Source organism: Epinephelus fuscoguttatus, linkage group LG2, assembly GCF_011397635.1.
Source record: "Epinephelus fuscoguttatus linkage group LG2, E.fuscoguttatus.final_Chr_v1".
NCBI classification, from domain to species: Eukaryota; Metazoa; Chordata; class Actinopteri; order Perciformes; family Serranidae; genus Epinephelus; species Epinephelus fuscoguttatus.
The window spans coordinates 29818872-29843071 of record NC_064753.1 but is presented as its reverse complement, the minus strand read 5'-3'; the positions used below and the strand labels follow the sequence as shown (position 1 = coordinate 29843071).

The 24200-nt window shown below is 40.4% G+C and overlaps 2 protein-coding genes across 11 annotated transcripts in view; one reads left to right on the top strand and one right to left on the bottom strand.

Moving 5' to 3' along the window:
• Positions 1–1624: 1624 nt before the first annotated feature.
• Positions 1625–10410, bottom strand: nucb2a (nucleobindin 2a). Its single transcript, XM_049596943.1, is given in 12 exon segments — positions 1625–4244; positions 4339–4399; positions 5464–5632; positions 6006–6187; positions 6266–6324; positions 6422–6512; positions 6715–6900; positions 7595–7698; positions 7844–7976; positions 8195–8302; positions 9831–9971; positions 10372–10410. Coding segments are annotated over 12 exon segments (1503 nt in total). The 5' UTR covers positions 10396–10410; the 3' UTR covers positions 1625–3999.
• A 7966-nt stretch (positions 10411–18376) lies between these two features.
• plekha7b (pleckstrin homology domain containing, family A member 7b) overlaps positions 18377–24200 on the top strand; it is a 98166-nt gene continuing 92342 nt past the window's right edge. For all 10 annotated transcript variants that reach the window (XM_049561307.1, XM_049561301.1, XM_049561296.1 and 7 more), the window contains exons 1-3: positions 18377–18533; positions 18636–18712; positions 18823–18880. In XM_049561307.1, the coding sequence (XP_049417264.1) occupies positions 18451–18533; positions 18636–18712; positions 18823–18880 (218 nt within the window). In that variant the 5' untranslated portion in view covers positions 18377–18450. The remainder of the gene's footprint in view (positions 18534–18635; positions 18713–18822; positions 18881–24200) is intronic.

Below are 24200 nucleotides of genomic sequence, written 5' to 3'. Positions count from 1 at the left end.
CCTTGTGTTTAATGACACTACTTTCCTGCTTTGGTGTGCATTGTGGTTTTAAGTTCTGCTATTCCAAGTCTGTATGCTTAAATATGTCAGGTGTGTGCCAGTTGAAGACTGATGGTGGTGGTTTGGCGAGCCGTGTCCTGCCTGTCACTGAGCCCTTCAGTCTTTTGTCAGTGTAATCAGGTAAATACAGACACTGTAGATGTATAGCATCTTTCAGTTTACTCTAACGGCATCATTTTTTACTTGTAGAAAAGAAAACTAAAAATGGGTGCAGTCTGTGTTGTGTTCAGCCTGTCATTCGCTTGCACTACATGTATACAGCCCGCACTTTAGCAGCATATTCTTTTAGAAGAAACACCAGGAGTACACTTGTCAAGAACAAACATCACTTAGAATTAAATCATCCTATCAAGTACATTTTGTTGCTGTCATACTGAAGCTTTTTACTCCAACAAATAAAGTGTCATTGCTGTACATATTTATGCCTCGGCTCCGAGGACAGCTGTGCCTGGAGGCAGTTTCTTCAGTTTGGCACCAATGTCCACTTGGACTCAGTGATGAACTGATTTGAATTTGGTAGCCAAAGGTCAAGGTCACTGTAACTTTATCTGTCTCATGCTTGTGAACAACATCTCAAGAACACCGTAAGGGATTTATTTCAAATTTGGCACAAGCGTCCACTTAGATTGAAGGTTGAACTAAGGTAAGATAAGAATTTGGTGGTCAAAGATCCAAGTTTACTGTGACCTCACAAAACAATGTTATCCATATCTCAAGAATTCTTGTGTCAGTTACGACAAGATTTCACACAAACGTCATATGGAATGTATATATAAAATATATAAAATGATTAAGTGATCACAATATATATCCATAGGTGAACTTCACTGACATCACCGTAGATAGATACATCTAGTGATGCACTCGGACACATCATCAGCGATAGTACCAGGGGTCAATGGGGGTTTTGGGTCTTTCATTGTCAGACCCCCTCACCCTGGCAACCAGACCAGTCTTGTTCCTCCTGGTCCACAGCCATCGTGAAGCTGTTTCTTCAGTCTCTGAAGCTCTACTAATGGCTTGTCTTCTACGTGCCCCCGTAATGCCCAGGAGGCTATAGGCCCTGCATAAGGACGTCCCTGCAAAGCCTCTCGCCTCCACTTCATTGGGCATACACCGCACATGCCAACCCCTTCTGCAGCACTACTCAACCAGTTCAGCGAATCTCCCCTTCTTATGCTCACTCAGTCCAGTCTGAGGGTGGTGTCCATGATGTCTTCTGGGAATCCGAGATGTTTCCGCAGGTCCACCCTTATCTGCCAGTCATTTGCTGTTCCCAAGAGGCCTGGTTGGGACTTTTGTTTTGGTGTTTGGCATCATAATGTTCTGCAAAACCACTGTTCTGGCTATTATGAAACAGAAGGGGAGACTTCAGATACTGAATTGAAACTGTGCTGATTGTATAGATCTTCCGTGCTGCCAGGGGCAAGATATGTATAAAGCATCCACATTTTTACAGACATGCATGTAAATTGTAAGTGTTGTATGGAGTAACTATACTAACACGGTACTCTAAAGAGTTTGATAGGTCATTCATTCAGTGATAAAAATCGTTTGCACAGACTGAAAGGTCATAACTGTTTTATTATCTTGAACTGAGGTGTACAGTTTTGTCAAATGACTATTTTATCCAGCAGCAAGCGATTGGGAAAACAATCTGTACATTTTGTGCAAATTATGATGCAGTTTTACCTCAAAGAAACATTTGGCACACAGAAAACAAATGACACTGCAATGAAAAGAAAAATATGTATGCCATATCTAGATTCTGTGTTAAGTAAAAAAACACAATATGGCAGATCTGTTACCTCACTGGATGGGAATGAAGTCTTCTTCAGTAAAAAGTGGCAATAAGTCAACACCTGTCTGCCAGCTAGAAGAAACCACAACATTACATGGAAAAAAAGCAACCTGGATAGCACAGCAGTTACACCAAACTGGTAATTTATGGGGAAATATGCCATGCCATGTTAGTCAAATTAGGAGCAAGTAATACACATCGGATGCCAAATACAATTATGTGAAATTAATGCAAATTTTTCATGATATCACATTTTGACTTTAACAGACAATATTAACCAAGACAGTAAAAAGACAGTGGTAATATTAACTCTTACCCACTCAGCACTTTGCCCTTTAACCTGATCAATTCTTAAGATAAACGAACCAAATCCAGCAGTTGCTTCAACAAAATACTTTGAAGGAAATTGCGCGAAAACATGCTTGTTGACACAGGACTAAAAGTCTACATCTTGATTTATAAAAAGGGGTTCTCTACAGCAAATGTTACACAAATTAAAACTCATGATAAATTAAGATCAACTCAAACTTTGTGTGTGTGAGCAATCGACCAAAATCAAAATGCCCATCCTACTGTTAAGTGTACCAACACAAATGTATTATTTCACAAGTCCGACATACTTACAGAGACCTAAATCTCTCATGTAAACATCTGCAGGACTTTGGGCTGTGATGACGTAGGGGAAATATTTGTTGAAGCAAGAGGTGTTTACGCCTAGCACCTTAATTTATTTTGACATCAAGGTCAGTGGAGAGCAGCTGCAGCGTGACCTAAAAATGACCAGTGTTTGTGTTCCTGTACCTGATGTCTGTTTGGGCAGAGCACACATTTTCTAAGAAAACTCTTAGACCATGCACATGAAACGATGATGTTACATGGTAGGTAAACAGCTGACCGGTTATGAAAGCAACCAGAGGAAGAAAGTAGCACAAGTATTGTTAAGTCTCGACAGAAGTATAAAGACAGAGCAGTCTGGCTTCAGGAGGGCGTTTCTGGTTAAAACATTGTAATATTTGGTGACAGTGGTGGCTGAATATGATACATGATACTTGACATGTACGTGTCTGCATCAAGAAGACTTCTACCCCTTGAAGTGAAATGGTTCTGGTTGGGGAATCAAGTGCTGTATCCTGGTTATCATTTTTACAGTGCCTCTTAATCCTTTTAGTGCCATTAATGTTGTAATTGTAATAATAGAAAATCTTAAAAATGTCTCTTGCACTCATTTTCTAAAATGTTTGATACAGTCCAGTGAAATTTCACCACAGGTCATACATGTAAATTAAAATCTTTTTTAGCTGCAGCCAGCAGCTCTACATCCCACTCATCCCTCCAAAATGTTCCCACCCTTTTCTCGGCGCAAGTTTTTGCCTGAAGAGATTAAAATTTTGCATTTTGGAGTGTGTGTTTGCATTCATGCCAATTGGCTCACAGGGAGGGTGGCAATGGGAAATGCCTATCGCAAAAAAGGTGTGACTTCCAAATAGACTGCCCAAAATTTTGTGGAAAGATCTGTCATGACTCAAAGGACAGCGGATCAGTTGTTCATGGCGATTGGCAACAAGGGACATGTGGATGCATGCGCGTACTTGGTCGCAGCTACTACGAATTTGCGGGGGTTTCTTGATAGTCAAGTCAAACTCAAAATAATAAAATTTAAATTACTTTTTACACCTTACCCCCATCAACAGCTGCACTGTACATATCCAGCAGGCTCAGGTTGTAGAGCTAGTGGCATGTCATTGATCAGAGGTCCTGTACTTTGTACAGCAGGTCAAGAAAGCTCACCAAAATTTTGTTTTTGTATAATTGTATTACCAAATATTCTTGATCATTTGTAATGTAATCCAACACTCCTTGAAAATGTAAAAGTATGCATATTGTAGGATGCACGTCCTTGGTTGGTCATGTTGCTATTGTAAATCCATTATGTAATCAGAGGATTACAGTTATTATCAAACGCCGGTTTCATTCAGCAGGGATTCCTTTTGTGCTGCTCTCCTTCATCTCGTGTCCTCCAAACCTCTAAGTCATGCTGGTTAAAGAGGCCTAATACTCAGAAGGAACCGCTCCTCTGCACGCTGGAGTGGAGGTGCTGCAAAAGTCTGGTTGTGGAGGTTTGAGTTCTGACAGCATTGTTATGGCACGTTATGCAGCTCTTGTACAGCTTCTTGGTGACCTGGTGGTAGATCCTGGTGTGCCTGGGGGAGACCATGCTGTGCCAGATCTTGCTGCTGCTGCTGTTGTTGTTGTTCATGGTGTTCCTGAGGTGAATACTGAGGAACTTGGTGTTCAGGTTGATGATGTCCTTGTGCTTGGGCCTCTTGTTCATGATGTAACTGGTCGTCGATTGCGTGCATCTCTGGAATAGCATTTCCTTCAACTGTAACAAAGAAGCAGTTTTACATTTTCAGAGGTCAGCCAGTAAACTCAGACAACTATCAACAGACAGACAAATTGTTGCAATCGACACTCACCATGAACCTCTGGAGGAGGCTCTACTTTCTGTGATTTCAGCCGTTCCATATGCTCGACTGCCTGCAATGAGTTTCATACAAGGTTTTCTTATATTTAAAGTGCACACACTGCCGTAGTTAGTCACAGTAATTTGATAGTGTCAATAAAACATTATCACATCTCAAGAAAATACATTTTCAGTTAAGTCAGAAAATATTGTAACACTATGGGCCCTGATACACCAAGCTGTCGGTCGGCCATTGGTCCATGTTGGAACATCAGTGAGCGTCCCTCAATTAATTAATTTTTGTGTTGTGTGCCACACTGTTGGCACTACCCCACCTTTGTCGGTTTTTTTGCAGCTGATTCAGCATGTTAAATCAGCTGTTAAGCCGGCTGAGCCAGTCAGTGAGTAAACTCACTCTGATCGGCGGTACAGCTCAGGGCACAGAAAAGAAATGGAAGTGAGGAAAATAAATGAAAGGGCTAAAGTCAAGAAGGTGTGAGATCGAAACAAACAAAGATTTTTTTTTTAGCCATTGAGCTCTTTCCCAGAAACTGTTCATAATTGTTTGTGTTATTGGTTGCTAGTGCACAGTAAATATAATTTGTACTTTTAACATCGGGCTGTGCTGTGAATGTGCTGACTGGCTAACTGGTGTCCTGAATCTGTCGGCAGTCTTCCAGCTTCCCTTTTTTAATACTGAATATAGACAACTGCCGCTTGTTGGCATGGAGAGTTTCCTCTCACGCAGGGTGCCAAACATTCATACTAGTTTGCTGTAATATACTTTTTAATACTGAATATAGACAACTGCCGCTTGTTGGCATGGAGAGTTTCCTCTCACGCAGGGTGCCAAACATTCATACTAGTTTGCTGTAATATAGGTGGTGTGTTCAAGTGCAACTTTTTGGCTGAGACGCAGGTGGCGTGAGGTGATGCAACAGTCAGCCTTTGTCATCACTAGTTCTTGGATGCCGGTTTGGTGAAACCGGCATCCAGCGATCAGAACCACTATTTTGTAATAAACTTAAAACATCAGGTTGAATAGTTGAATAGTAAACATATTCTGCCAGGGTAAACCTACTGTATCAAACCGTGTCTGCAGCTAAAATATTCCAAACAACAGTTTACCCCTCCGTACCTGCTGCAGCTCTATTTTCTGTGCATTAAGCTGCTCCTGCTGCCTCTCCAGCTCGTCTCTCTGTTTCTGGAGGTCAAAGGCCTTCTCGTTGAGGTCCTGCTCCTGCTGAGTTTTGTGAAACTTACTGTACCTCATTCATAACATGCTCTCTCATACGTAGCCTCTCTTCCTCCATCTCCACCATATCATCCTCTTCATTGGTGGGGTCGTAGATTTTTTCCAGCTAAAATCCCAGAGTCCAACAGTCAGTACAAAGACCATTCTCTGACACATTACAAATTTCTGTTTACCAAAAGTGGCTTTGGTGAACAATGACTCCAGCTCCTGTTCATCAAGCCATCTCCATTGGTGTCTGCATTATAAAGAAAGAAAAGGACAATACAGATGATGAAGCACTGAATAAACGGACATTACCTCCCAGTAGCCAGTTGGTAACGGTCTCCATGCAGGTTGAAAAAGGTCTTAGGTCAAAATCCTCAGGGTCCAAGCCATCACACTCTCTAGTTGATTCTGGCTACCCTGCAACACGGAAGAAAAATCACATTTGAATTACAGATGGCGATAGATAACAGATGAATGGCTCTATTTATGTGCATATGCAAAACGCATAGTTTTGTGAAACTTACTGTACCTCATTCATAACATGCTCTCTCATACGTAGCCTCTCTTCCTCCATCTCCACCATATCATCCTCTTCATTGGTGGGGTCGTAGATTTTTTCCAGCTAAAATCCCAGAGTCCAACAGTCAGTACAAAGACCATTCTCTGACACATTACAAATTTTCAGACGCCATGGCTTTACCTCTTTGGTGAACAATGACTCCAGCTCCTGTTCATCAAAAAAGCCATCTCCATTGGTGTCTGCATTATAAAGAAAGAAAAGGACAATACAGATGATGAAGCACTGAATAAACGGACATTATCTCTCCCGTCAGTAGCCAGTTGGTAACGGTCTTACCATGCAGGTTGAAAAAGGTCTTAGGGTCAAAATCCTCAGGGTCCAAGCCATCAGCTTCCTCCCACACCTCTTTTAGTTGATTCTGGCTACCCTGCAACACGGAAGAAAAATCACATTTGAATTACAGATGGATAAATAACCCACAATGTACTGTTGCATGATCTGAAACTCAACGCAACATGAAAAGGGACACAAAGAGTTTCTCTTCATTTGCTGAAACAAACCACGTCATGCCATAAGTGTTGTGCTGTCACCTGTGTGTGTGTGTGTGTGTGCACCTAAAACAGACTTACCGGGTGGTTGACTTTCGGGTGGTCAGCGTGCTTCTTCCTCATCTCCTCATAGTGCTCTTCCTCTTTCTTTCTTTCGTCCTCGTCTAGTGTTTTCAGGTGTTCCCTCCTGTCATGCTCTTTCATCATTTCATACTTCTTGAACTCCTCGTGTCGCTCTTTGTCGTAGTTCTCCAGATCTTTAGTGGCCTTTATACATGGAGGGGAAAAATGACAACGGTTGGTTATGGAGCAATTCAACGTTTTCATGTTGTTAGCCCATCTGAAGACTAAACTAAGATAATATATTAAACTGCATACAGTATATAGTATTGTTTACTGAGATTTGTGAATGCTTTTACCCCTCCCAGACTCCATTAATTTTGTCTTGTTTCATTTTGGTTAAAAAAAAAAAAAAAAAAAAAAGGCAAGACTTTTACTGCATTTTAAAATCATTTATGAGAAATGGTATCATCTCTGAACTTAAATTAAGATTCAGGAGCATGTCTAAACTTTTCCCCTGCTGTAAAAAAAAAAATCTCTTAACAATTTGTGCTATTAATGAAAAGCTGGTCACATGACACTAGCTGCAGAGAGGTCATTAGACTCCGGTAATGACACTGCTGCTCTCTGCACCTGCAACTGCCTTCCTTTCCTTTATGGGTGTTGAAAATGTGTAGCTGTCTACAACCCATGATACACATGGTCAGTCTTTAACCATAACTGGTGTCTTATAATTAAAGCAGTTGTGTGTGATCCTCATGTTTTAACCTCTCTACCTCTCAATTACTTACTCAGGGTAGAAATCCCTAAAAGAAATCAATGGCAGTTTAAATAAGTGAAATAGTGTGAATGTATCCTTGAGTTAACATTTTTAACGGTATGAAGCAGCGATGAGATTTACCGATTTGATGAGCCGATCCAGGTCATCCACTTCAAACGTGTGCGGGTTCATGTGGTTCAAGTACTCAAACTGTTTCAGCAGAGCCTGGTGATCCACTGCGATGTCTGTTCAGGGAGTAATCAATGACATAAATAAAAACATATATAGAAACATGACAGAATTTTCCTTATAACTAATGTACTATTTAAGCTAAAGCATCTTTCGCTGATTATAAATCAAAATGAATATACATTTTGTTGCACAACGTACCATTCCCTCCTTCAAGGTCTTGCTTGGCCTTAATCAGAGTTCGGAGTCGGCTCACCTCCTGTCTCTTCAGCTCATCCAGTTTTGTTCTGACATGATGGCTGACAAAGTCCAGCTCCTTGGCCAGCTTACCTTGCTGTGTTATACATGAATCAGTTTGTGTTAGTTGGGATCATTTAATATCTGGGCTTATAGCAGCACATGCAATAAACAGACAAACTAAACAATTACACTGACATTATTTTGTAAAGTTGAAATGAAAGGTGCAGTGAATCAAACTTCCAAAAAAGACGAAGAAAATCTGTTGGTATATTGGTGGTATTTTTCAACAACTCATGACTTCATGCAGGATACCTTGATGTCTTCCATGTCTGTGTTGTGGAGCTTTTCTCTGAAGTGCTGATCTTTCTCTAGAAAATCAATGACTTCCCTGAGGTAGCGGTCGTAGTGGAGTCCAGTGTCCTGTAAAATGAAGCACATCAAATGTCACTTAAAAATGTTATACATATAACAGACAACACATCCAAGTAATTCTACAAATACAATTACTCTTTCTTGTTTATTGTGATTTATTATCAGCACTTATTTAGGAAAGCTGATGATGTAGAGACGACAGGTTTTGCCATGAATGTCTATAAACTGCCTTCTGTAAATTGCCACATGCTGCAGCTGTTCTGTGGTTAAAGACCACTTACTTGGTCCCGTAAAAAGGTTACATGTGTATGCATTCTCACCTCCAGACTGAATCTATGTATTTATTTAAGCTCTGCTAAACCAGTATGTCAATGTTTAACATGGACAAACCCTTCCTGAGGGCGGAAATCAGTGATTCCAATCTGTGCACGCACACAAAGCTACATCTGGAGCTGTTGTACTGATGATGAAATGGATTTGTGGGATCATGAGTACTGAGTGGAGTGTCTGATTGAGGTAATTTAATTGTAGCACAATGAGACACCAGGCAATCTCTCATTTAAATTAGTCCGGCTGTTGTTACCAAGCGCTCTCTTGTTTACAGCTTATGAAGCAGCCAATAACAACGATGTAACTGCCGAACATCAGCTCGAGCATTAGCTGCAACTAACAAGTAATTTATGCTGATTATTTTCTGAATGTTGATTAGTCATTTACTGATTTTAAAATTAAAATGGCTGGTCCTGAGTTACCACAGCCGACATACATTCTTGAATCTGTTTACATAATAATTTAAAACAGGAAAAGAATTGTATTTGAGAAGTTGTAGATTTGGGATTTGTAGTAGGTTAATAAAGGTAAGAACTAATTGCTTATTGAAGTCAGGTTTGTATCAATATTATTCATGTGAGGGGATCAACAATCCGTGTGTAAAAGTGCAATCTGTAAATATAAAACAACTTATAAACCCCCAAAAAAGGATTCAAAAACTCACAAAAATATTTTGAAAATAACAAATCTGCAAATACACAAAAAATATATACGAATTAAACACAAAACTGTGTGTGCATAAAATAAAGTGTAGAATTGAGATTCATAAATAAAAACTGGATTCACAGGTATCTCTTCAAAAGTTACAAATGTTAGAAAGATATTCACAAACATTATTCATTTATTTACAAATTATTTTAATGTATTACCAGATTTGTTTTAATTTTTGGAATTTGTATATTTACAGATTTTTTTTTTTAATTTTTGGAATTTGCGTATCTGTAGATTTATTTTCTATTTGCCAAATATTTCTGTGTGTTTATAACTCTGTTTTTATGTTTGTGGAAAATGTTTTATATTTACAGATTAACACACTGATTGTTGATCTGCTCACAAATAATACTGACACAAATCTACCTCCATATTAGAACAAAATCTTGATGTGTAGACATGGAAATAACTTCTCTCTAATCTACTGATGAATCTGCCCAATTGCAGAATAATTATAGGACTATCTAATTACTATAATAGCAGAACAGGAAATATGCTGTGCATGATGATGTGTGTACATCATGTATCTTCTCACCACACTAGCTGGAACCTCTTCAGTTTTAATCTCTGGCTGTTGGACTTTTGTCTTATCCATACTGATGGGCACTGCCTCTGAACACAGCAGCTGGACCAGCAGCAGAGCCCAGCCGGTGACAAGGACCCGGCTCCAGCACATCTGGAAATGGGAACAATTCATGTCAGAGCAGTTTCATTTTACATTATTATTTACATTAAATGGTATGTAAAGATAAAAAGTCAACGTGTCAATGGGTGCACAAGGGTCGTTCAGTGGTCAGCTTCCTCATTTAGCGTCACCTTATTAAAACAGCTCCTCTAACCAGGATAGTTTGCCTATTATTGGCTGCCTACTACCATCGAGAGGAAGGCTGTTGGTGTTAGCATTAGCATCACCACTGACAGATATAGCTAATGAGAATCAAGCGCCTGAGCTAACTCATCTAACGTTATGCTATCAGTTTGAGCGGCGCGGCTAACGTTACATGTCCATGACGCTAAAGGTGATGTTATAAGCTTCATTTCAGAGCACAGTATATAAGCGTTATTTGTAAACTCACTTTACTGTCAATCCTGGACCTCATCTGCTCTGTTTTCCTCGCGTCGCTTCCTCTCAGCTGGAGTAGTGTCGGCAGCTAGGTCGCTAGTCAGCACGTTATGTTGTGTGCGTGGCAGCGTTGATACTATTGGTCAACTCAGCTGTCCGTCAGATGGACTAGCAAGTTGCGTTGCATTGAATCGTACGTGGCGACATGACGACAGAGCAGGTGGGCGGGTACTTTCAAAGGTGCTGTTACTGCTTGTTTCTGGTTGGTCCATGACAGTAAATTTAGAAGCAGGGGCGGAAATATAGACAGTGCGGGCAGTGCGGTTACGCAGGGGCCCATGGGATGTGGGGCCCTTAGAGAGAGCAGGCCCTGTGACAGTGTGTTGACCAGAGAAAAGGCTCTTGTAACTCTTTCACATTGCCACCACAGAAAACACCCATGTTCAAAGAATAACTCATGTTACAATAAAAAAGGGGCCAACTGCCTTATCTGCCCACATAAAGGCAAACCCATTTCCATCATGATTTCTTTTTTTTCTTTTTTTTTGGTGAACCAGACAGTAGCGATCCATTCTTCAATAAAATTATATGTTTACATTAAGTATAAAACAACAAACTATAAAAAATATTTAATTTGAATGTATATTTTCCCATTTTATTTGGTATTTTTGTCATATACATATTTGCACTGATAATTGCAGGGTATTATGTATGTTGAACCCTGGCTCGAACCCGGTGTCAGCGTAGGATTTTTCCAGGTACTACGGCTTCCTGCCACCATCCAAAGACTCTAAATTGTCCGTAGGTGTGAATGCAAGTGTGAATGGTTGTCTGTCTCTATGTGTCAGCCCTGTGATAGTCTGGCGAACTATCCAGGGTGCACCCTCTCGTCCAGTGTCAGCTGGGATAGGCTCCAGCCCCTGCGACCTCCAGCAGGATAAGCGGTTACGGAAAATTAATGAAACCAGGGACAATCATAAGAACATGCACTGGGGCCTGTCCTAATTACCATATGCCACTGTTTGGAAGAGTGAAGGTCAGGAAACATTCATAACACAGATAGCCTAAGACAAAGCCAGTGAAGCTGTATGATGAATTGAGTCTCTTTTCATTAGCACAATTTTATAGTTTTCCTCATTAAACTGATCAATTCGCAATTTATTTATCGATTCTCAACCTATGTCTAATGCAGATCTGTTTTGTTTATTGTTTCAGAAGACAATTGCTATTGAATTGACTTAACTAAGGTGGATGCAATATGTCTACTATTCTTTCACTGCACAAGTGGTGGGAAGAGGAGGCTATTCAAATAATTTGCTTAAGTGAAAATACTAATACCACAGTGTTGAAATACTCCATTATGCTGAAAATAGGCTATAGGCCTTAAATTCAAAATGTTGCTTAACTGGAACATAGAACATACAAGAGTAAAATCAGCAACATGTTCTTGAGGCCCCTGTCAGTAGGCCTATTATTGTACATTATAATAGTGGATTGTTATTACTGATGCATGAATATGTTTGCAGCACTTAGATGTTGCAGCTGGTAAAGACGGAGCCAGTTGTTACTCATTTAAATAATGTTGTTTTATCAGTAACAATGCATTAAATTTCATGATCACATATATGCCTATTTAAGATATTAATCTGCAGAGCCGCTTGCAATTATAACTGTCAGATAAATGTCATGGAGTAGAAGTAAAAACAGAGTATCAGAATCAGAAATACTTAATTGATCCCTGGAGGGAAATTGTAATACATCACAGTTGCTCTGATGTAAAACATAAAGGATTATGGAAAGTAGAATATGAAGAATGAAAGCAGGAGGTTGTAAAAATATAAAAAATAACACACTAGTATGTAAAATTTTTTAAAGAATATAACATATATAATATTGTATGTAAAGTGTGTAAAAATATGTGCCTCAAACATCACAATGTGTAGAACTAGTATGTAAAGTTTTAGATACATAAGAACATGTGTATTATGCCACAATGTACAACACTATATATACATAAATAGAAATAATAAGAAATACATACAATAGGTGCATATGTTAAATATACATTCAAGAGTTGTGTTGGTAACGCAGTATAAAAAAGAATGGAAATATACTTGAGAAAAGTAGAAGTAGGCTACCTCAAACTTGCACTTACGTAAGTACAGTACTTTAAAGTTGAATAAAACTATTTTTTTGCTCAACTCAGAAAGCAGCAGTGTATGATTAATGGGTCCAGGTGCACCTCTCACCCCAGCCTTGCTTACTGTGCTCAAGGGGAAATCTTACATGGGACCTGGTGGCTGTACTTAAAGATGGTGACACTCCTCTCGGTGCACTCTGCAGCCTGCACGCTGATAAAAACCAGCCCGTCCTTTTGTTTTCTGTAAACACTCAAAAAGAAAAAAGATTAGCACTGTAAGTCATCAGAAAGAAGCCACAAATTTTCTCTCTATAAATGCTTTGATTTGATCACATCACACTTCAACATTGGTGTCATATGCAGACATATACACATGTGAGTGATCCCCCATCTCTCCAACAGAGGGTGCTATTGTTGTTTGTTGGCTTATCTCCATTACTCCAGTCTGTTCACAGGCATGTGGAACTGGAAGTTCACCATAGCTTAACTTGTCAAATATGCTCGGAGCTACAGGAGATAATGAGAGCATGATTAAACAAACTAAAAGCTACGGTCCTCGTCAGCCCCTGCACCCACAGTGGTTGCTTTTTTTAGTTTTACTATAAACACTAATCGCTACAGATTTAAACAAAGATTTGTGTTAAAATTAGACCCCAGATTGCCTCCTTCTTTCAACAGCTACTTGGACCAGCTTGGATAGAGGGTGTAAATTAGTTGCCCAGGAGTTGTAAAAACATTGGCTTTCTCCTGGAACTATGAGTGCTAGAATGAAAACTCCAAAAAACTATTTATGAGTCTTGGCAGGTACAGCGAGACAATGAATCCATTTTTATTTTTTTTATCTGGATCGGTTGGTTTAAGACTAAATATAACATCCCTGCCCTGTAGATGTCAGTGTAATAGTTCAATGAGCTGGAAGGCAATTAATCATTGTCTTGGATCATAACTAATGTAGAAAGTGAAATAAAGCAGATGGGGAAGCTCAGCACTTCTTTTTAATCAACACCTATATAATGATTAAATGCACTGCAAAATGAACACGAGACCACTGTCTAAATATTATTCTACACAGTGTGCAGTTAATGTTTCAGGCACTCTGAGACACCTGTACACACTCATTTATATACCGTACCCTGCTGCGATTAAGGGATAATTCGAAAAGATGCTTTTCTCAAAAGGTATTATTGATTTCCTTTGTGGGCACCTGCCAGATACATTAGGACCCAAAGTATTCTGAGCTGAAAGTCAAAAAAGAACAAGAGAATCTTTATTGCATTTTCTGCTCAGCACCTTTCCTGAGCTGTGATTCAGCGGGAGGAGGCTCTCCGAGGAGAAGACAATAACATTGAGTCACCTTGCTGCATTGTGAGCCTCTGGCAGCCGAGAGGCAGGAATCAGCAGCAGCAGCAGCAGCAGCAGAGACCATGCTGCAGAGCTGCACTGGACTGCGCATCAACCATGTGTGTATTTGTGTGTGAATCAGTATGTATAAGTGAGTGTGTGTGTGTGTGTGTGTGTGTGTGTAGTGAGGATGATAATAAATCATAACAAGGTCAAATAACAGCAATTGAGCGAGGGTGATTACACTGCAGTATGTATGATGTTCCACGGCCCTGTGCTTTAATTTTAAGACTGGTGGAGGAATACACAACAAGTCAATTCTGCAGCAAACTACATCCAATTTAAGTACACCAATATCAATAACACAGCAGTATTATTTATTAATCCAGACTATTTATGCCTGTTGCAGATCTCTGCCTGTCTGTGCTTGACAATGCAGAGCACTTATTCCTCAAAATGCAGCACAGTTCCTTTCTTAGCTTTGTTGCAATTGGGTGGTGCTCTTATCATGCTGTGACACATGTGACGTAGCATTTTATGATTCACACATTTGGTTTGTTTCTTTAAGGTAAAATATAGCGAGTGCAGTACACATGAAATTAAAGGGAAAACCAACAGTCGTAACAGGTGTCTTGGAATAGTGTTGGGCCACTATGAGCTGCCAAAACAGATTTAATGCTCCTTGGCATAGACTGATGATGATGGAGGGCACCATCTAACACGTCTCCCTTAGGTTTCCAACTGGGACTAGATCTGGCGCTGCAAAGGCTAAACTCATCAAGCCACTCAGTGCCCTCCATGTGCCTCATTTGTTATTTCTACACGTATATATCCAGTTTTATTCCATTTAATTTGTCATCTGCTGTAGGTCTCATTTACTTGGTAAGTTCTTATGCGTTCTATATGAACAAAGGCCCCATATGTGAGGTTAGAAACACATTACAGCGGGGAAAATTCTTTTGTTCTTTGACTGCTCTGTCAAGAAGATAAGACTAGAAGGTTTACAGTTAATCGGTTTCTGCACAGCAGCTGCACTATAATGTTTTCTGAGAGGAAACGTTTTATCTCTCACCATCTTTGAAGAACAGTGCCTTAAACCACTGGAGAGTGTTTCAACAAAGCATCCCCAAAAGGGAATCATAGATCAGATATTTATAATGTTGACAGATGCTCTCAGCTCACTGATGTGCACCCCATACGGTCGTATTTTCCTTCCACAAAGGGTATATAAAGACCACTGTAATCTACACCTCACAGGAAACACAAAGGGAAGGTATTTGTCTTTCTATGATTGACACGTTTATCGGGATACCTTTTGCTCTTCCCCAGGTACAGCATGTGATGTTACATCATATTAACGATAATGCAGTTATATAAGAGAGCACAGCATGATGAAGTGAACTTGCCTCTTGGTCTTGCTGCTCCGTGCTCAGCAAAATAACTCCTGTGCCAACACTGCTGTGACTTTGAACATTGCTTGGCCTCACAAGTGAAATTTATGGGCAGCATTGGTAAATTGGGCAGGCCTGTTTGATGCGGTGTAAGCATTATTTTAATGTGTCATGGTCAGGAAGGCTCTCTGTCCTCAAATCATGACTGCAGTGAAGGTGATGTGAGGCTGACAAACATCAGCTAAGACTTCCATGCATAGACACTCGTTCATTCATTCTCACATGCAGGCCTGCTCCGCTCTGAGCACAGGCACACACACACACAGATAGTTTTACAGAGACCTTGCAGCTTTTAAATGCTTTTATTTCTTTCTCTCAAGGTAATAAATTGAAAAATCTATGCCAAGCCAACCAACACACATAGATTTATCTTAAAGTCTGTTTTCATACTCTGGCCCTGAACTTCGGTTGTGCATTTTTCCATTCATGCAGTACTGCAGTAACCATGTACATAACGACAAATACAGGATACATAACATGCATTGAGGCATTTCTAATGGGCTATTGCAAAGGCAGGATATCTGAATCAATAGATAGCTTTAAATACTTGGGATATTTTGTTCAATATACATTGTCTGTGCACAGCATCTTTAATATAAGCTGTGAGTAGGTTCAGTAAAATATTGCAATATCTGCTTTAAAGGTCCAGTGTGTAAGATTTAGGGGGATTAAGCGGCATCTAGTGGTGAGGATTGCTCATTGCAACCTCCTTAAGATTTCTCCAGGTTAGATTTCCTTCAGAGTTCATTGTTCAGGAGGTGTTTACCAGGAGCTGAATCATCCTCAGAGGTCTCTGACTCTCTCAAGCAAATAGATCAGAAGTCTTATTTATGAAACAGTGTGCAGGAGCCATACTAAAAATGTACATATGGATAAAAGATATTTGACAATTTCTACAATCAGGCTTCCACCTCACCATTTGCGCCTCTAATGTCCCCTCTCCAAAATGTCTGTAAGCATGGGTCAAGGTTTCTCCTATCAAGTTTGTTCTTATAGATCACAACTTTTCCGCAGGAAGTGACGTACACCTCTTCCAGGCCTCATTTTGTGCATATGCAATGTTTATAAATGAGACCTCAGGTGATTAAAACCAGTAAAAACACTGAACAAAGCAGTTTCATGTGCAAAGAAATAAGTGTTTTTCAAACGCTTTCGTCCCAGAGATGTTGCGAACTACAATGGCCGATGGAAAGACATGAATGGTCCTATCGGGAACCAGTGCTTGGTTTGTCCATTCTGGGCTACCGTAGAAACATGGCAATGCTACATGGCGATTTCTGTTGACAAGGACCCTCTCTCCACGTAGATATGAACAGCTCATTCTAAGGTAACGAAAATTAGTGATTATATGTAACCGGTGGACTGTGTTGATATAAAGAGGCCCAGACCGAATAATCTCCGTTTATTCTTGACAGCAAGTGGCAAAAACAAAATCCTCCGTCAAACACAACCATACAAACTCAAGCCCTTACACAAATTCGAAAGCGACACAAGATTAAGTTAGCATAAAATGAATTTATAAATGGCTTAACTGAGCTTAAACACAGAAATTACCACTACAGCTATGTTGCTTACCTCTCCCACAGAGCAGCAAAAGGGGAGAGGTAAGGCAAGAGACATCCCTTTAAAGGTGGGGTACCCCCAAAGGTCAACATAGAGGTACAGAAACTGAGTATCAAACGTTTCACATATTGAGTACGGAGGCCTAAGCGTGTCAGGTAAAAACAACTGAAACAAATTTTGTGGAATTATAATACTTAATGTTACAATAATATTGTAATTGACCCTGTTATATACACTAAGGGCCGTTCACACTGGTGCTATTTGGTCTGCTTTAAACGAACCCTTGTCTGCTTCCATGGATAGGTCGGTTTGTTTGGAGCAGTGTGAACACTCATTCGAACTCCAAACGGGGACCAAACAAGCGAACCCTGGTCCGCTTGAAAACTGAGGGTCTCGGCTCACTTGTAAGTGAACCCTGGTGCTTACAGTGGGAAATGCAAACTGACTATCCAGCGAACCAAAGAGAGGAAGTGATGTAGAGCGCAGTGCATTTTGGGTAGGAAAAAAAAAAACAAAGCCAACAGCACGAACCGGGAGAAGCAGAGGTAAAAAAAAAAAAATAAATAAAAAAAAAATTAAAAGGAAAATGTTTCGTGGGCAGACGTGGAGTAGTTAGGAGGTGCAGGAAGTCCAAGACTGCATAAATTTGGTGTTGCTTGTGACCAATTCGGCTGAAGGGGGATGGATTTCCGTTTTCAGTCCTGGCCAATCAATGAGCAGGGTTTTCTTCTTCCTAATGCCTTTTTTCTTCCTGGTCAGTGATCGTTTCGGGTCAGATGAGCAGCTGTTGTAACTGCGTGACGTTGTCCAGGTGGTTTGGTCCGCTTTAAAAAGTGCAGTGTGAAAGTGAACCGAAGCAAATGAGGGTTTGAAATTTTTCAGCATTCCGCGCCCAATCAAACTGAGTCCCATGGACTATCCTGGTGTGAATGCGGCCTAAAGAAAACATATTTAATGTATTCTAACTAACGTTTCTGGAATTAGTATATCCCCTTAAATCCTACAACCTGGACCTTTAATTTCCTTGTGTCCTTAGACATGTCTGCTGCCACCTGTCTCTTATGATAATGCTGGATTCTTCTCTCATCTCTCACACACACTTACATCTCCACATATTGTAGTATCTGAGAGAAAAGTGAACATAAATCTTTAGATTCCTGTAATCCTGTAATATCTCTTACAGGACATATTATTGCAGCTAGAAATAGGATTGCTGCATTTTGGTTTTATGTGTGTGCCAGACATCATTGTCCTGAGATGTCCCAGTCGTGAATTCCAGCTATAGTCCAGTGTATTTCCACACCCTGGGGGCTACACCCTACTTTTCTCCGCAGTGGGCTTTATTCATTATTCTGTTGTTGTGCATCTGAGCTTGTTTTAACCCTACTCTACCAGACTGCAACTTGTGGGAACCAGTCCTATCCGTCAGCTCCAATTACATTAGAAAAGAAAGAGTCGAGGAAGTGGTGTGTTGACGAGTTTGGTATTCTTCCCCTTTAAAAAACTATGCAGCCCTAGCGGTGGTTTTTATGTGGGCTCCCTGGAAAAGTCTGCGGAGAGGGAGAGGGGGGACAAGCCGAGCCGGAGACGAGAGATCATGGCGGCACCTCTCGGACGGGACACCCTACCTGACCACTGGTCGTATGGAGTTTGTAGAGACGGCCGGGTCTTCTTTATCAAGTGAGAAGGGTTTTTAATTTACAACCCTTGGTACTTTTACGAGGCATTATTAAGGATTTTTGTGGTTTTAATATCGCTCAGTAACAGGTGTCTTTCTTGCAGTGATAAAACTCATACCACTACTTGGCTACATCCACGCACTGGTGAACCTGTTAACTCGGGACACATGATACGTTCAGGTACGCGACAAACTATCTGATTTGTAGGATACCGAGGGGACGTTTTTCTCCGCTGCAATGGGTTTGCTGTCTCTAGCGGGTCGTTCAATGTGTTTTTGTTCGTGTTATAGATTTGCCGAGAGGATGGGAAGAGGGTTTCACGGACGAAGGAGCCAGCTACTTCATCAAGTGAGTGCTTCATGTGCATTGTTTCGCTGTTTGACCGTGGAAAATGTGATCCCATAAGCTGGTTCTTTTAAAGTGCTGTGTGTGTATGAGTGTGTGCTCTCCTTTTCATTGCCTTTCTGTCAGTGTGCAGCTCTGGCACCAACATGTTTGAGTTGAACTACATAAAAAAGGCTGTGCTGCTAAACACAATGTTGCAAAAACACAGCATGCACATGACAAATGACACAGAAACACACATCAGCATATGGATTAACACGCAGGGGTCCCATCGGATAGGTGAGAGCAATTATCTCTGCCTGCATTGTTAATGGAAAGTGGCAGTGCCTAGCAGGACAGGAAGAAGGTTATTAAAATTCTCCTCACATCCTCCATGCAGGACCTCTACTCCCTCCATTAGATACTGTAGGTGTACAGCCCTGGTGTGTGTGTGTGTGTGTGTGTGTGTGTGTGTGTGTGTGATGGAGAGACTGTAAAGGTTGCAAGAGAGGGGTGTGACCATGTGGTGACAGAGATGTATGGCATGATTTCATTATTGAAGCAGAGAGGACAGGATTTACAAAGTCACAGACCGCAGCGTGAAGTTTTTTTGTCAGACGTCCTTCACACATTTAAAATGATTCAGGTTGGAAATCAGCAAAAGGCACCGCGCTATCAGCACCACGCCGAGACATCTGTCATGTTTAACTAGATAACTAAAGGATTATTTGCATTACATTTGCACGTCTATCTACACCGTGGATATTTGTTTGGATTCTGGTCTGTGGCGGTCACAGAAACCAGGAGTGTAACCAGCAAATCATGCTGAACCCAATCAGATAAGTCAGGCTGACAAATGACAAACATAAAGCGTACTTAAAACAAAGTGGAGACATAAATTCGTCATTGGATCAGGATCATTGTGAATTACGACGACTCCTCCCATTGTTGCTTGTTTAAGGTTTTGTAGTTCCACTAGCCGTCCTGTCATGGCCCTTTTAGTTTGCCCCATTTGTTCCAGACAGAGGAGCTGTATGGAGAGGTTTATATCCCCATAGCTGCAGTCTTTCCGAGGCTGATAGTTACTAAAAAGAGGGTTTTGCTCTGGCTCTGCAGACAACAGTTTGCAGCAGTGAATTAACGATACAAACACTTTTTTTTATGTTAGCAATACCTTCTGTCATAGTTGAGCCAAACAAATGGATGTCCATGCATTCAGTAGACACTTCACAAAACATTCTGGCATCCAACGAGGTCAGCTTTGAGAAAACTCATAAAATGGTTTCAACTCACAAATTTGTTGTTGCTGACACTTACATTGTGTGTAGAAGAAAGGTGGTCTTTGTGTTTCCCTCGTTCACTCGCTTTTCCTCTGTAAGACGCGAGAACAATGCAGCAGTGAAGTTGTGTGATATATGGTGGCCTAGACGCTGAAGGTTGTTAAATCAGTCGACTACTTGTTGCCGAGTTGGCTCGGTGGAAGGATCCTGTTTTGCTCCTGTTCGCTGCTTGTTTCCGTGTTTATGAGGGCTGATTTTGTGGAGCTGAACGTTGGACAGAAACGTCTTGTCTTTCTACGTTCTTTTGGTGTGTGAAAGAAAGTCAAATTATTGTTCGTTTGCCAAAATCCATGCATTTCTACATCAAATGCAAAGTCACTTACTCATCACTGTATTCTTTCTGGTTTGGTGGGTTGGACATCCTTGACCACTCACAGACAAGGGCACTGGTTTATTTTTTCTATAAAGCAATATTGGGCAAACTTCGGGCCTACCTCTGCACCCTCCTGTGTGTCAACTCTATTAGTTATCAGCTACGCTCCTTTAAGTGCTTTTTAATGTACCCTGGGTTTTAACAGGTCTGGGGAAAGCTGCATTCTCCTACTGTGCACCTTGGACATGGAACAATCTTCAAAAAGATCTAAAATTAGAAACACTTATATCCATTGATGGATTTAAGGACATCAAGGTGATAGAAACACATGTATGTTTTTCTTCTCACTATGTTTGTATAGTTGTTGTTTTACTGTGGATGTTGTATTTGTTGCATTTTAAATGCGTTTTGATTGGCTGCTACCTTGGCCAGGTCAGTCTTGCAACAATGCACAGTTACCAGTTCTGAATAATGACAAGAGAAATCTTTCCAAAAGCGAGTTTGTATCAAGTAGTGTTGTCTTGATACTAGAATTTCTAGCTTTGAAACAATACCTTAACAGATATCAATATTCAATACCAGGCCTTTGGCTCAGGAGGTAGAGTGGGTTGTCCACTAATTGGAAGATTGGCGATTCGATCCCGACTCCTCCAGTCCGCATGTTGAAGTATCCTAAGACAAAATACTGAACCCCAAACTGCTCCAGATGGCTGTGCCGTCAGTTAGTATGGATCGTATGGATGTTTACTGTAACTAAGTAGCAGCTGGCACCTTGTAGTGTATGAAAGGGTGTGTAAATGTGATGTATAGTATTAAAGCGCTTTGAGTCGTCGGAAGACTAAAAAGGTGCTATCCAAGTGCAAGTTTATTTACCGTTTTCAATACCAAAAACATTTATGGCATAATATTTGAAATTTATAACAAAGCTTATAACCTTGTAGCTTTACAATGCTTTTATTTCTTTCTCTCAAGGTAATACACATAATTGAAAAATGTTTGCCAAGCCTGTTTTCGTACTCTGGGTCTGAACTGTGGTTGTGCATTTTTTTCATTCATGCAGCACTACAGTAACCATGTACATAACACAAATAATACAGAGTACATAACATGCTTAGAGGGATTTTTGAGGGGCTATTGCAAAGGCAAGGTATCTGAATTAATAGATAAGTTCAGTAAAATATCGCAATATTTGCTTTAAAGGTCCAGTGTGTACGATTTAGGGGGATTAAGTGACATCTAGTGGTGAGGATTGCTGATTGCAACCACCTGAAACTTCTCCGGGTTTGAATTCTGTCAGTGTTGATTGTTCAGGAGGTTTTTACTGGGAGCCAAATTATGCTGAATTAACATGACAACGACGACTTTAATTTTCTTGGTTAGTAGCAAAGAACAGCGCAATGACTGTAGTAAACATCAACAATAAAAGAGAACAAGAAAGCACAGCTGGTCAGGTGTATTACCACTGCATAAAATGGGTATGGAAACCCTTTCAGATATTCGGAATTGATATGTATTGATTTATGGATATTTTTGACAGCACTAGTGTCAGGTGACTTTGACTATGTAAATATTTGACAGTAAATTAGGACATAATGATATTGAGATGATGCTGTTTTCTTAACAGCTATATGACAAATTGATTGGTCTTTGTTCTTGAAACAGTGGGACTATGAAGTCCCATATCGCTGCTTAGCGTTCATATGGATAATTACTTTGACTAACAGCTGAGCTGGTGATAAGTGCAACCTTTTCATTACGCCTCAGTGGGGGCACTTTCTGTTGTTGTGAGCATTTACTATTCTCAGGTGATGGAGTACTGTCATTTCCTCATTGTGGAGAAGTTTATCTCAGGTGGTTTATTTGATTTATTGCAGACCTGGGTGACGCCAGGTTTCTGTATTTGTCCCATGTGTCTACAGGGTAATTATAGGAAGAGTCGCTTGTGTTAAGCTCACCTGGCCTGTAATTCCGGCTCTCAGCTAATTAGACTATAAGAGTGGATACACAGGCCTGGTTAATTTGTTGCTACTTTGTTCTTAAAACATGAGCCGGTTTGGCAGATTAAAAGTTAAAAACAGCCTACCCTCCTCCAGGAACATGTTAACAGCTTTGGTGTAAGATATGCTTTGAATATTGATGTAAGTTGGCAAAGCTGGAACACTGAAGACAGTGAAGATGGCTCCCTAGCTCAATGGGATTATTCCTTACATCACATTAAAAATTGGAAAGGGACCGGACAACTTGGACTGTGGCCCTCTTTCAGACCATTAAAATCATCACAAGTGTTTTTAACTGGCTACAACTCAGCACTTTAAAATACCCATTAATACTATGGAGACATCCCCCATTAGCACTGAGTTTAGGTGAGTTTAATTTTCTGCTCCAGGCTGCATGCTGTGGTTCTTTGTGTCCGATTAAATTTCATCATTAATTTTAAGTTAAACATCAGATTTTGTAAGCTTTCTTGACGTGGAATAAGATTTTTAGCCAGCAAGCTCTTTGGTATAATTCACTGCTTCCTCTTCTCGTCTCTTAGCTGTCCAGGAGGCATACCACAACAAACTCAAACAGGACTGAAGTCCACATGGTGCTGCCGTGACAACGGTCGGTAGATTTGGTTGTGTGTCTTTGGTGGAATTTAGCTGAGGTGGAGTACAAAGGAGGGATTGTTCAGACACTATCACCGTGACAAAACTCACACTTGTTTACACCTCACTGTAGGCCAGCCTGCAGACCTGAGCTATCTGATTAATGGTGGCTGATGTTCTGCTTGTTGTGATGTTCCAAAGGGTCCAACATATTTTCAGTGTCTCGACCCAAACTAAGAAGGATTCATTTGTGACAAAATATAGTTTAGATTATGTAGTTTACAGAGCTTTTTAAACACCAACATTGACAAATAAATAGATTGAAATTGGAGCGGAAGATTATCAAAACTAATGGCGGAGGTCTGTCACCGTCTGAAACAGATTGAAATAGAGAGGCTGTCACACTTCTGGCAACTCTCCAAGGGAGTGACCCATTTTGAAAATCATCTTCCAAAATCATCCTGTTTCAATCTCTGAAGATAATACGCCACAGATGAAACAGGTCTCTGTGTTGAGGTAAACATGTATAATGGATGCATATTAGGCAAGAAATTGGAGCGCAAAAGAAGGCTGGAATACATCATGAGGCAATGAGATGTGTATAATATACTGTATAATAGGTACAGTGCAACTTTGTGAAGCTTCCTGTTCAAGTCATAATAGAAGGCCTCAACTGTTATGAACTGTAATGCATCTCTGACGTGGTTGAAGCCGGGGAAACTGAGTTCAGTTAGATCTGTGCTCCACCACATCACTGGCACTCACTGAGCATAGGAAATGTGCAATTCTATAGCTCCCTGAGGAAAAAAATGACCCCACTGAGGTACAATGGTGTCCTGTTGAGGACACAGTTCACATTGTTGCTTACAATGCTGTGGAAGGGAAGTCCAGGAAGAAGCGGTTGATGCAAAACTAACATAGATTTCACACGAAAAAAGGGCTTCTTCTGTCTCAGCTTCATTTGCCCGTCAGGTATGATAACCCCATTAATATTTTATAGTGTTTATCTTCCCATTCTCCTGCTGCTTGTTATGTTTTTTTAGGTTGTGCTTGCATTTTGTAACTAGCTGACTATTTTTTGATCAGGACAGTATGAGTTAATT